Below are 13853 nucleotides of genomic sequence, written 5' to 3'. Positions count from 1 at the left end.
TTTAGTGATATATTTCACAGTAATAGCACATATTTATACACAGGGGAATACAAAATTTTACAAGAAAACAAGTAGGTAGCTATAGCATACTACAAAACCACAGTTCTAAAATAAATGCATTTTAAGTCTGCAATGACAGTTTGGAATATATACTGGAATTATGTAAACTCAAATACACAAAAAACTATATTTGTATAAAAAGTTTTATCTTAAAATTAATAAGTGGCACGTGATTTCTACATAATTGCTTTATTGCACTAGTTTTACAATTAGATTAAATTCTTGAAACCCTGTTTTGTAATTTAAAATACATAGTTTAAATTCAAATTAAGTAGGCATTAATGACGAATCTGTCAAACAATTTTGTCAGAAGAAAAAGGCGCGAAATTTAAATTTTCTATGGGACGCCCTACCTGTCTACATTTTTAGTGTTCCGTACAAAACTTTGTTCACGGAACACTTATTTTAATATGCCGCTCTTTTCTACTGACGGAAATGGCTTGACAGACTATATAACTCGTATGCAGGGCTCGGAAACCGTTCTCATTTGTCAAACCGGTTTCGTTCATTCGCCCGGGAACGAAAAGGATTTCGTTTCCGTTTGCGGTTACCGGTTAAAGAACTGTTCTTTTGATATAACGGTTTATGCCATATACGTTCTCATTTCGTTCTCGAGGAACGAAATTATTCGGTTAATTTGAAAATATCGAAGCGAGATAGAACGAGTAAGTATTGCTATCTCTTTCACGTATAATAACGAGTTTAACCGAAAGCCTCCGAAAGCCAAGAGTAACCGGTATTGTATCGTTCCCTGCGAACCATAAAGTTCCATTCCCTCTTCTTACCGGTTAGGAGAGCGAACGTAATTTTTTGGTTCGCGTTCCATTAATTAACCGGTTTTTTAATGAACGAAGTAATATATCGGTTTTGGAACGACATTAACAGGTATTTCAATACCGGTTCCGAGCCCTGCTCGTGTGTCCTATTATTGTTGTAGATGTCAAAGAGAATATAACCACTACGTTTTAGTAGATGTCGCCACGAGATGTCCCGTTCTTAGAATTTAAATCGCGACGCCATCTAGTGAGTCAGATGAGTGTTAACTTAGCTATTTGTGCTTTATAATCTATGGTAAGCAGAGATAAGTTGAATTAGACCAAGATAAGTCTGCAACGATTTTGATAGCAGACGCAGTGCAAGAGTTATTTTAAACGTCAAACTTCTATGAAATTATGACGTATAAATAACGCTTGCACTGCGTGTGCTATCAAAATCGTTGCAGCCTTGTCTTGGTCTAACTCTTTAAGAATCTGCAGAAAATTATTTCTTCTACTCCGAGTTCTACAATAAAGATGAGCTACTTTAGAAGATTAATGGTAACATTCCATTTCTAACCGCAGCTGCATTACTGCCAATTTTACTATGGAAATTGACAATGACAGCGACGCGTTCAGTACCGGTAGTGCAGCTGCGGTTAGAAATGGAATGTTACCATAATAATCAGTATTATTCACTTGTTATATAAGTTATCTGTTAAGTCCAAGAACAGGCGTTTGAAATTTGTTTCGCCTTTAAACATGAAAAAGGTACATTTAAAAGAAAAAAAAAATCACTCTCAGACAACAATTTTGTACCTAATAATGAATGACTAGACCAGAATCAACTTTAAGGGATATCAAGACCTATTTTGTGAACACTTTTTAACAGAATAAAAAAATACATATGATATGATAATGATTAGTGTCTGATTTGAATATTATGTTTCTGTTAAGTTTGGGTACCTAAGTAGTTATCTTTACACTTATACTTACTATTAAGTATTACTTAGTCCACTTTTCTATCATTATAGCATTATCTGAATTGGATTTCATTCGTTATTGAATTACACCGGGCGATTTTCTTACGTCTAACCATATGCCGTGCGGTGAATATGTATGGTCATACTGAACAATTGTTTCATACATATTGGTGAATTGTATCGATTCTACATAATATAGTAAAAGTATTTTCAGTATTATTCACCACTCGGTGTAATAATCTAATAATAAAGGCCAGACGTAATAAAATCATCTATTGTATTTTAGAACTAATAACATAAAAAATATATGTTGTTTTCAATTAAAAGGTACCACTTTGTACCTGGACGAGGTTTGCTTGTATCTTTATACGAATTACCTCTCAAAGCGTGTACGTCCTTATGGCAAGCGAAGCGACATAGTGATACCTTTTACTTTAAAACGACACATATAGACATGCTTAGAGTAGGGCCAAGCTAAGTCTGCACTGACTTTGAGGTGACAAAGTGTGGAGTGCCATAATAAACGTTTAAGATGACACTTTCACACTTACTCATTGCAAAGTATTTGCCAAGTAAGCTCGTTTTGACTCTAAAAACAGAAGCTATACAGGATGGAATACCATACCGGGTAAGTTACAGTTTAGAGTCAAAGTCGAAGAACTTGAGTTCCCTATCTTCTGGCAGTTTCTTGAAGAACTCTTCGACGTAGTCGTCGGTGACTTCGGCCAGGGTCGCGGGCTTCCATTTGGGGCTGTTGTCCTTGTCGATCAGGAGGGCGCGGACACCTGCCAAAACAATACAAAAGTCATTCATAAATCGATCAATCATTTTCATTCATATCCTATAGCTAGTATAGGTATGTACATTAGGCACAGTTAGCTGAGGTAACCCCCTGCATACAACCAGTCTATGGTCACCTCTTTCAGTTCAGCTGACTGTACTTGACCTAGTAACTAAATTTTGACTTTAAACTTTTGCCTAATTTCTGACATTTACGGATACCACTGTAGTTATTAGACTGGTAGAACTGTCGTACTGTAACACAACTAATTGTTGACCTTATCCGGTTGCAGGAAAGTTCAAGATCAAACGAATACCTAGCTTCCACCTGCACCATACCTTTATGTTGTGGTTCTTAGTGGTATGGGAGGCCACTAGTGGGTCTGTAATAAAAGTTGTTTTTTACTGTAACGCTGAATCAATTGTTCTATTGCAGTAAGGTTCAGTTCTCTTACCCTCAGGGAAGTGGCTCTAGTTGCAATGGTAGCGGCGGCATCAGTGCTGCGAGTGCTACGGCTCTATCTTGGGGCCCCAGTACAGTGGGCACCACTATAACGCTACGCCAACTCATTTGTAGCCCTTATCCTGTTGTAGTAAGGTTCAGTTCTCTTACCCTCAGGGAAGTGGCTCTAGTTGCAATGGTAGCGGCGGCATCAGTGCTACGAGTGCTACGGCTCCATCTTGAGGCCCCAGCACAGTGGGCGCCACTATAACGCTACGCCAACTCAATTGTAGCCCTTATCTCATTGCAGTAAAGTTGAAAATAAAACTTACCCTCAGGGAAGTCGTGGTTCTCGGTGCTGCGGCAGGCCACTCGGTACTCCATCTTGAGGCACTGCCCCAGTTCCAGTTGGGCGCCGCGCTGCAGCGCACGCAGCGTGATTTTCAGGGAGCCAGGACATACGGAGTGAAGCGTCTGGGTAAAATAAAAAAAATGGGGGTCAGATCGAAAAAATCAATATCAAACTCAAGATCAAGATCAAAATCATATTACAATGCACTTCTACCTAAATGTCAAGAAAGAAAAACATTGGTTCTTTTCTAGGCATAGAGTTAGACCAAGATAAATCTGCAACGATTTTGATACTACACGCAGTGCAAGTGTTATTTACGCGTCACATTTTCATAGAAGCTTGACTTTTAAAATAAGAATAGCACTGCGTGTGCTGTCAAAATTGTTGCAGGCTTATTTTGGTCTAACTTTATGCACATATCGGCACAGTGGCACATTCAGAGAATAGAAGATGTAGCGATCTGTGCATTTCTGTGCTAAGTTTAAAAACTGAATTACGCACTTACGCACGCACGCACGCACGCACGCACACAGTGACTTGTACAACCTCCAGTGTTTATATAAAGGGACAAATTGAAGCATTTTCAACCCCCAAGTTTTGTTCAAAATTACCATCCATTCCATTCTTACCTTCAACGTTTTATTAGACCAGTCATTATTAACTTTCTGCAGCCTCTCAATAATTTCCTCCACACTCCCAGCAGCGAAGCAGTAATTTATATGCTTGATATTCTCCGCTAGAGAAAACTCTTCAGCGGGCTCGTGGAACTTGGTTAGCAACGCTTGTATCTCATTCTCGTTGGTGCAGCGGGAGAGGAGTGTTTCTAGTTCGTAGAGTCGGGAGGATGGGACGAAGTGGGTAGCTATGCCGGATTTGACCACATCCTTGCCTTTTAGTCTGTCGCCTGAAATGAAAATGATACTTACTTCATGTATTCATTTTAACTAGTGATGTACCGACTATTTATTTGGCCGACTAATCGGCCATTTTTGCCGACTAGTCGCCGACTACAAATGAGGCCGGATAGTTGGTACATCCCTAATTTCAATCGTTTTATTGAGGGCGCAAAGTTTACTAGTCAAAGGAATTTGCATCATCATCATCATCATCATCTCAGCCATAAGACGTCCACTGCTGAACATAGGCCTCCCCCTTGGACCTCCATACGTGCCGGTTGGAAGCGACCCGCATCCAGCGTCTTTCGGCGACCTTAACAAGGTCGTCTGTCCATCTTGTGGGTGGACGTCCTACGCTGCAATGTAAATTTGCATAATTATGTGCAAAAACTAAGTTCCACCGTTGAGTTCCACATTTAAATGTTAAAATTCATGGTCTTCCTTTTATTTATGACACTATGTTATTTAGCAAAAAATAATCCTTATGATGAAGCCTTTAGATCAGTCATCGGTATGATAAAGCTACAGGGTAATTTTTTTTCTCGTGTAGCAGGTTCGATTCCCGGTTCAACCATGTAATTATTTAAAAATCTATGAATGCAGTTTCAATTGTTTTTTAAATTAAAATAATGTGTTCTTTCAGCAAAATATCTTATCTACGGTATTTAAGGTACGTTCCCTTCATGTCCCATAGTCTTGGAACGCCTTGTAAGTATATTAATTTTACTAATTACAGCTTTACTACGGTTACCGTAGAATATAGATTAAGGAAAACTGTAGATATAAAAAAATGTACCTATTCTGAAATAAGGCTGTAAATAAATAAAAAATTACAGCTTACCTGTTAATCCCAAATACAATCCTAAATTGACCTGTAACCTCGGCAAGAAATACGACCCTCCAACATCCGGGAACAGCCCAATCTTTGTCTCCGGCATAGCTATGAGTGTCTTCTCCGTCGCCACCCTGTACCGTCCATGCACTGACAAGCCAAGACCTCCTCCCATGGTGATACCGTTGATAATCGCTATGTAAGGAATCTTATATTTCCCAATTACGTAGTTTACGTTATATTCTGTATGGAAGAAGATCGGTCCTTCTACTTTATCTATAGCTGCTTTAACATCACCACCAGCGCAGAAAGCTTTATCCCCCGCTCCTTTGACTATGACACAGGTTTTTGTGTTCTCCCATTCTTGAAGCTGCGGTAATAGTTTTGTCACCATGGAAGTGTTTAAAGAGTTTAGGGCTTTGGGGCGGTTTAGTGTTATGACGCCTGCATTGTTCAGTGTTTCGAATAGTACGTCTGATTCTTGTGTTGACATCATGCGCTTGAGAGCTAGAGCGTTTGATAACTTGATTCTTAATTTAAACATCTGAAACAGAATACAAATATTTTTAGTGTATTGTATTTTCATTTCATTTAAGTCTGAGCTATTTCTATTAATAGAATAGATAAGAAAGACAAAAAATTAAGTAGTGCATTATTCATAAACGCGATACTGGCCTGAATTAGCCAAGTCCTTTTCTAACAAAAACTGTCAAAATTTTAATAGTGACATCCGCTTGTATTACAAGTTACAAGTTTTTGAGAAATGGGCCCTAGCATGTTTCCAGTCTGCAATAATTTTCACACAAAGTAAGTATCAGCTCTTGTACATCAAAACAATGGGCGTCACACAATTAATTACTCCATTCCCATTTAAAGAATTAACAGGCATCAGGTATCAAATGCTAAAGTAACATGCAAGGGTTGTGTGTTACACTGCTTGAATTGTGCTTGAGTTTTTGAGAAAAAAATCTTCTCTGATAGCGAGGTATACAAATATTTATAGGTTGGGATTAAAATACGCCCAAAAATAACAATAATATGGCTAAAAAATTAAAATCTCATAGCTAACACATCCAAGTGCAATTATTATTTTTGTCATAGTATGTATAAAACAAGCAGCTGTTATCCAACAATACGTAAGTAATTACAATTACATAAGAACTTGCCTTGAACCCTGTCAAAGATGTTATCATTAAGTTAACACAAATTCAAAACTTGTCGGTAAGGCGAGGCTGCCTAGTTTTAAAGTTCAAACAAATAAAATTCACAACACAAATGTATATTTATAAACGTAAACTGAATCTCCCGACAGTGGCGAAGGTGTTTTATATACGAATTAATTATGAATACTTAACAAAATGCTCTAATATTGACCTTTGAATATTATATTGCGGCACAGTAGATTCGGCAAATCGGCATGGAAATGACGTTTAATTACTTTACGTTCCGACTTTCATACCAAAATCAAACATGTGTTCATTGCGGGCTATGATGATGTGTGGAATGGAACGTTAACGTCAGAATTATTGACAGTGACACTTCTTGTAATTTGAGGTTATTTAGAAATACAATCCGTGTATTTATTTAGATTAAACTTTAACAATGATTGACAGAAGCGCATTGAGTGAGTCTGTACGGTTTTTAGGTTATTATCCTTATAAATAAAACTTTCCTTCCTTACGTATACTTGGTGACGGTTTATTAACAACATTAGTTATTTCTAGACTGTAATACATACTCTCCTGGCCTGAGAGTCAATAAAACAGTGATGTCAGGGAATGAGAAGGAGAAGCCGCCGGACCCCGGTGGTGGCAATTCCACGGATTTGACGAACGATTCTGTAGCAATGGATATTGACGCTCAAACAAGGAAAAGAAACGCTAAATCTCTGGAATTGACACCAACCGACTTGTCCCGTGAACCACATGAAAAAAGACCAACACAGGGTGACATCAGCAATGCATCTATTTCCACTTTATATAAACACCCCGACCTTGAAAACGAAACACGTAAGTACGACAGCAAAGATAGTGGCCCATTTATAGTGCATATCTCACGAGTAACTGAATCTCCTAATGCGGGGTCCTCTCTCCAACCCATCAGAATAGGACAAATTTTCGCAAAGGACAGTGTTCCGGACATCAAAAAAGATGGCATCAAGTCTCTTGGTCGTAATCGCGTTGCGGTCGAATGCAAATCGGCAGATGCTGCCAATAAGCTAACTGAAAACCCCTGTTTAGCTCGCAATAACTTAACAGCGTCGATCCCGTCATACCACGTGTCCCGCATGGGTCTTGTTCGCGGAGTCCCAGTAGAATGGTCAATGGAGGAGTTCGTCTCGGCTACTGATTTAAAAGAGGGAACTGGCAAAATTCTAAAAGCTCGCCGCCTTCAGCGCAAGGTCCTCAAAGAAGGCAGTCCACCATCATGGATCCCGACCCAATCTGTGGTTGTCACAGTCGAAGGACAAAATTTGCCTTCTAAGATTTATGCATTCTACACATCACTAAATGTGGAAGTATATGTGCTGCCAACTATTCAGTGCCGGAAATGCCTGCGATTTGGTCACATCCAAACACAATGCAGATCTGACGCGCGATGCTACAAATGTGCCAAAAAACACCCCGGTGACACCTGCAACATTGCTCCGGAACATATTTCCTGCCTTTTCTGCACAGGTCGCCACCTTGCCACAGATAAAAACTGCCCAGAATTTGGTAGACAAAAGGCGATTAAACTGTTAATGTCAGAGCAAAATATTTCTTATCAGGAGGCTGCGGCACGTACTCCTACCGTTCGGAAAACATACTCTGATGTTACAAACACCATGTTCAGCCCTGTAGCTACAGAAGACCCTCGTCACTCTCTCTCTTCCGATTTGGCTCCCTCTGGTTCACAAGCCGTACCGATTGCTTCTCAATCCCGCCGCCAGACTATATACCGACCCGTTCGACCAAGGACTCCTCTGTCCCCCGGTTATGACCGCGTTGCACATCAAAATATAATTTCTACTCCCTCTTCTCAACTGCCAAATGGACACGCTCTTTCGCTTCCCCCCTTTGATACCGAGCCCTCTAATGACAATAGTGTGTCACTTATGTTAGCTCTAATGCAGAACTGGGTCGCCATGATTAGCGACTGTATACCGAACAACGTTGCCCATCATCTTGCTGCCATCAGAAAAGAACTAGCTTCAATCAAAGGTCCCTATGGCCAATATCCTACAGTGGAATAGTCGTAGTGTAAATCAAAAAAAATCTGATTTAATCAATTTAATCAACGAGCACTCTGTGACGGTTGCGGCCATTTCGGAGACATGGCTGAGACCCGGATCTCGTTTTAAGATCTCTGGGTTCTCATGCCTCCGAGATGACCGCAATGACGGTCGTGCAGGTAGTGCATTACTGATTAATAGGAAATATCCCTTCACACAAATTCATCTTCCCCCCCACTCCCATGAAATTAACGCTGTCGCCGCTAACGTCATGGGAATAAATATTATATCTGTTTACATTCCTCATCCAAATTTAAATCTAATTCCTGATCTCTCTACTCTCTTTTTTTCTGTCCCTCATCCCCTTCTGATTCTAGGCGATTTTAACTGCCATAACACCTCTTGGGGTTCTTCACACAGTGATACTTTCTCCTCATTTCTCATTGACCTGTTCGATGATATCAATGTAATAATAATTAATGATGGTACTCCCACTCACCGAGTATACCCTGGTCAAAACCCCAAGTCGGTCTTAGATCTGTCTGCTTGCTCTCCTAACCTTTCTAGCCTGCTCTTCTATCAAGTTCTCAATCAATCTTTCGGAAGTGATCACTTTCCTATAATAATTTCTAAGCCATCTTCAGTATCTCCTCTTCCATCTCCGGAACCTCTTTTAAAATATAAGCTTGATAAGGCTGATTGGCCCAATTACTCAGCTCAAGTTGAAGATAAATTAAAAATATTAGATAGTGTAATTAGTCCCCTTGAAAGGTATTCTTTGTTTAAATCTATAATTCTAGAAGCAGCTGATAATCATATTCCTAAGAAAAAACCTTCTAGTTCTAAATTACCATCCCCACCTTGGTGGAATTCGGACTGTACTGCAGCAGTTAAGGAGAGAGACGATGCAGAACGGAGGTATAATTTGACCGGACTCACTGCAGATTATACTTCTTTTAAAAAAATCTCTGCCCAAACCAAACGCCTTCTTAACAAGACAAAAAAGAAGGGATGGAAAGGATTTTGCGAAAGCCTTAACCCCAGAACCCCATCTTCACTGGTTTGGAGAAATATCAAAAAATTTCGAGGATCTTTTAAATCCGATCCCTCATCATCTTGCGATCCTTCTACTTGGCTGGAAGAATTTGCAAACAAACTGGCCCCTCCATCTGTCCCAGAAGAGAGGTGCATAAATCCAGTTTCCCCTTCACATCTAGTTCCATTAGACAACCCCTTTTCTATCTCAGAACTTGACATGGTTCTAACCGGTCTCCGTAACAGCTCACCTGGAGAAGATGGAATTCCGTATTGCTTCATCCAAAAATTGAGCCCCCCTTCCATAAACCACCTTCTAAAACTCTTCAATTTGTTCTTCATGTCCGGCGAAGTCCCTGAGGATTGGAAGTCCCAAGTAGTAATCCCAATCTTGAAGCCAGGCAAAGATCCTCGCCAAGCATCTTCCTACCGCCCTATCGCATTATCTGCAACGATAGGAAAGATTTTTGAACACTTGGTGAAGAACAGAGTGGAATGGTTGGTTGAGAGTAAAGGAATTCTAGCTAATACCCAATTTGGATTCCGCAAGGGAAGAAGTACCTTGGACAGCTTAACCATTTTAACTTCTGATATTAGACTGGCCCTCTCTAAGAAGCAGCAACTTGTTGGGTGCTTCCTAGATATCTCATCTGCTTACGACAATGTGCAACTCCCTCTGCTCAGAGCAAAACTGCTACAGCTGAGCATACCTGCGAGAATTGTACAAATTGTCTGCAGGTTGTTCATGGGAAGAACCATTAAAATTAGAACTGGGAATACCTTCTACCCACCTTTAACAGTATGGCAAGGCCTCCCCCAAGGCTCTGTTCTCAGCCCTCTTTTATATAACCTTTATACATTTGATGTTGAGCAATCTGTCCTCCCCTTTTGCAACATCCTGCAATATGCCGATGACTTGGTTGTCTATACCGCAGTTCACAATTTAGATGAAGCGTCTTCTAGATTGAATGAGGCCTTGGTGTACCTCAAAGACTGGTTGGATGAGCATGGTCTTTCACTTTCACCCTCCAAATGTTGCACAGTCACTTTTACCCGCCGCCATACCATCCCTAATATTATTCTTCAATATGAAGACCAGATTATTCCCAACAGCAGCAGTGTAAAATTTCTGGGTGTTATTTTCGACTCCAAAATGACTGGCGTTCCACATTTAAAACATGTCATTGACAAGTGTGAAAAAGGCATTAATGTGCTCCGATCCCTTTCTGGGGTCTGGTGGGGTGCTCATCCGTACTGCCAGAAACTTGTTTACAATGCCTTAATTCGTAGCCAAATGGACTATGGTACATTTGTTCTAGAACCATGCAATAAAGTAGCTCTCAAGAAGTTAGATGCTATCCAAGCCAAATGTCTTCGGATAATCCTTGGTGCCATGAGATCCTCACCAAAGAATGGCATGCAGGTTGAGTGTGTGGATCCTCCTCTTTGTCTCCGCAGGCAACTTCTTTCAGACCGATATGTTTTGAGGGCATGTTCATTATCCAGCCACCCCCTCATTCCTCGCTTACAGGCTCTCTCATCTTTGGTATCTGTAAATGCATATTGGACTCATAAACAAACACCAAGATTTATTAACAGCTTCAGAAAAATTGAAAACCTTCCTTCCTCACTTTATAGCACCAACAAGAATCCAATATTTGAATTTGAATATAATTGTTTAACTTTCCGCCCAAATGTAATTTTAGATTTTAATATCAATAAAAATGATCTAGGAGCTAATATTAAATTAAACAAAGAATTAGAAAAATGGCCAGATTTCTTACCAATCTACACAGATGCATCAAAATTGAACCCCAATAGCTGTGTAGGAGCAGCAATCTGGATCCCTAGATACCGCATTCTTTTATCTTATAAATGCCCTTCACAGTCCTCCGTCTTCACTGGGGAATCAATTGCCTTAATGGAAGCAGTTGCATACGTCGAGTCTCACAAAATCCCCAAAGTTATCATTTTCTCTGATGCCAAAAGCTGCCTCCAAGCCGTATCTGGTAACCAGCTCAAAATGAAAATGATTTCCCCTTTCATCCTGAAACTTAAACAATTACTATACAGATGTGAAGAAATAGGCTTACAGGTAACATTAATATGGATTCCGGGTCACTGTGGGATTAACGGCAATGAGGATGCCGACATGTGGGCTAAGCAGGCCACTCTCAATGGATCGGAGACTCACAACATGGTTCTCGCATCTGACTTAATGATTAAAGCTCGCCGTGACTTAAGGGACGATTGGCAACAATTATGGGATTCCTCTAGACGACATGTAGGAAAACACTACGGAAATATACAGCCAATTATACCTCATAAACCATGGTTCTTCCGTTTTCGCTCTGCATGTAAATGGGCCACGTCTACACTTTGCCGGCTTCGTTTGGGTCACGTCTGCACCCCTGTATTCCTTGCAAAAATTAGGGTGCGGGATAGCTCTTTATGCGAGTGCGGTCTTGACGAAGGAACGACGGAACACATTTTCTTTTCTTGCAACAGACTTAACCACTCTTTATATGATATCTTACCGAAAAATATTCCGCGGCCTATCAATTTTCAAACGCTTCTGGTTCTCATGGATCCTCCCATCACTGGAATTATTCTTAAACACATTCAAGAAAATAATATCAAACTTTAACGGCTTTACTTTCTCTACTCTTTCTATAATACTTGTCATCTTATATCTATTGTCCATTTCTTATTTTTCTCCTTATGTTGGCATGCTACCTAACTGTCAAAACTATCGCCTTTCCCGCTCTTTTTCTAATAAACTGTACATATGTCATGTGTTGTCTGTGATGTCCATAACAATAAATGTTTTTGTTTTAGGTTCCCAGCACAATTCCTATCACCAAATCAAAATTATTCACCGAACATTCTTAACGTGCGTGGTACGTCTTAAAACGTCGTCATTGGCAAAATCCCTCCTGCCAATACACACAAGAGGGGAAAGCCATAAAAAAAAAAAAAAAACTTTAACAATATTTACTGTGACTGAGTTAAACAATGACTGTAACTAGAAAAGTGCTCAACTGGTACGCCAGACTATCTCCAAGCCGTGGCCATGTCACTCCTCCTTACAGTCACGTCGTACAGATTGGAGATCCTAGATTACGTAAAGTTTCTCAGCCGGTGCCGACTGAATCTATCAAAACTGAGCAGATTCAGACAATAATTAAGAAGCTAGAAGTAGTAATAAACAGATACGGCAGCCTGGGGATGTCAGCGCCTCAAATTGGCGTGAATATGAGGATATTTGCTATGCAGTTAACTGCGCTAGAAATTAAGATTACGAGTCCAGATATTGTCAAATCCCGTGGCATGACTGTAGTACCGTACACTGTGAGTAAGTAAACAATGCTAATTAGCTAAATTTCACCAACAAACCATTTAAAAGAAATTTAATGTTATATTTTCATCTGATTTCAGGTGTTTATCAATCCATCATTGAAAATAGTTGACTATCGCAAAGTTTCTCATGCGGAGGGTTGTGAAAGTGTTAGAGGATTCTCTGCAGAAGTTCCTAGATACAAAGAAGTTGAAATTTCAGGTAAACATTACAATTTGTAGTTCCTAGGGTCCTTCTTAGGGTGGTATTCCATCTATTATCGAATTTCTTTGTCCGATGTCTATTTTGTTTCACATTTTGCTTAATGAGAGAATGAGACGCACTGACATTAGACAAAGAAATAGGACAGGTGGAATAGCACCCTTAGGCAGCTCCTTTTGTCCCAATATGTTATTTTATTAATATTAATAATTTAATTTTATTTCAGAATTATGATTTAATGTGTGTTCAAATGCGAAAGTAGAAATATAACTTTCAAAAGAGGCTCATAATAAAACTGCAATCATACTATTTCCAACATTTCAGGTCTTGGTCCTGAAGGTGAGCGGAAAACTGAGAAGTTTAAAGACTGGGCGGCCAGAATAGCACAGCATGAGCTAGACCACCTAGATGGCAAACTGTACACGGACATAATGGACAGGAAGACACTCTGCTGTACGTGCTGGGAGGAAGTTAACGTGTCGCAGGGCAAACTGGCAATACCATTTACACCAGAATAAAATATGCAAATGATGATGGATTTTGTTTTTGGAAATCTCCCTTCCATTTACTACCTTATAGCTCATTATTAAAGTATTCGTTTAAACCTACGGGTTGAGTATATATACAAAATGCTATTGCATGATTTACTTAGTAATAATTTAATAAATAGTAATCATTTTTGAAAAGAGTAATTTGGTATCCCACCAAAAACATTCTGTAAAAAACTAGCCAAGTCTCGATGGAGCTGCTTGTTTATCTCTAAAAAGTAATGAAATCTAGACAAAGTCGTGCCAAGTCTAAGGTTCCTTACTGCGATTTCTTTATTATTATAGTTAATGTTGTGTGACTTGGCCGTTGAAGGGTACACAAGGGTACAAAACCAGGTGCTCCATGACACCATTGCACCAATCTGTCGCCAGAACCGCGCTACCCATTGACGATGGA

At 39.7% G+C, this 13853-nt stretch overlaps 2 protein-coding genes across 3 annotated transcripts; one reads left to right on the top strand and one right to left on the bottom strand.

The window, feature by feature from the left end:
* Positions 1-173: 173 nt before the first annotated feature.
* On the bottom strand, positions 174-6588 carry LOC134664257 (3-hydroxyisobutyryl-CoA hydrolase, mitochondrial). The gene is made up of 5 exons (XM_063520802.1): positions 6475-6588; positions 5110-5644; positions 4002-4276; positions 3353-3494; positions 174-2583 (listed from the first exon to the last, which is right to left on the bottom strand). Exons 2-5 carry the CDS (start codon positions 5642-5644, stop codon positions 2432-2434), a joined length of 1104 nt encoding a protein of 367 aa, XP_063376872.1. The 5' UTR covers positions 6475-6588; the 3' UTR covers positions 174-2431.
* Positions 6589-6655: 67 nt separating this feature from the next.
* LOC134664258 (peptide deformylase, mitochondrial-like) lies at positions 6656-13442 on the top strand. 2 transcript variants are annotated; one of them, XM_063520805.1, is made up of 4 exons: positions 6656-6745; positions 12188-12700; positions 12788-12908; positions 13233-13442. In XM_063520805.1, exons 2-4 carry the CDS (start codon positions 12365-12367, stop codon positions 13424-13426), a joined length of 651 nt encoding a protein of 216 aa, XP_063376875.1. In that variant the 5' UTR covers positions 6656-6745; positions 12188-12364; the 3' UTR covers positions 13427-13442. The 2 variants fall into 2 exon arrangements, with proteins under 2 accessions (XP_063376875.1, XP_063376873.1); XM_063520803.1 differs by having other exon boundaries at positions 6705-7109.
* Positions 13443-13853: the final 411 nt, after the last annotated feature.

This window comes from Cydia fagiglandana, chromosome 5 (genome assembly GCF_963556715.1).
Source record: "Cydia fagiglandana chromosome 5, ilCydFagi1.1, whole genome shotgun sequence".
Lineage (NCBI taxonomy): Eukaryota > Metazoa > Arthropoda > Insecta > Lepidoptera > Tortricidae > Cydia > Cydia fagiglandana.
This window is presented reverse-complemented; position numbering and strand designations above follow the sequence as displayed.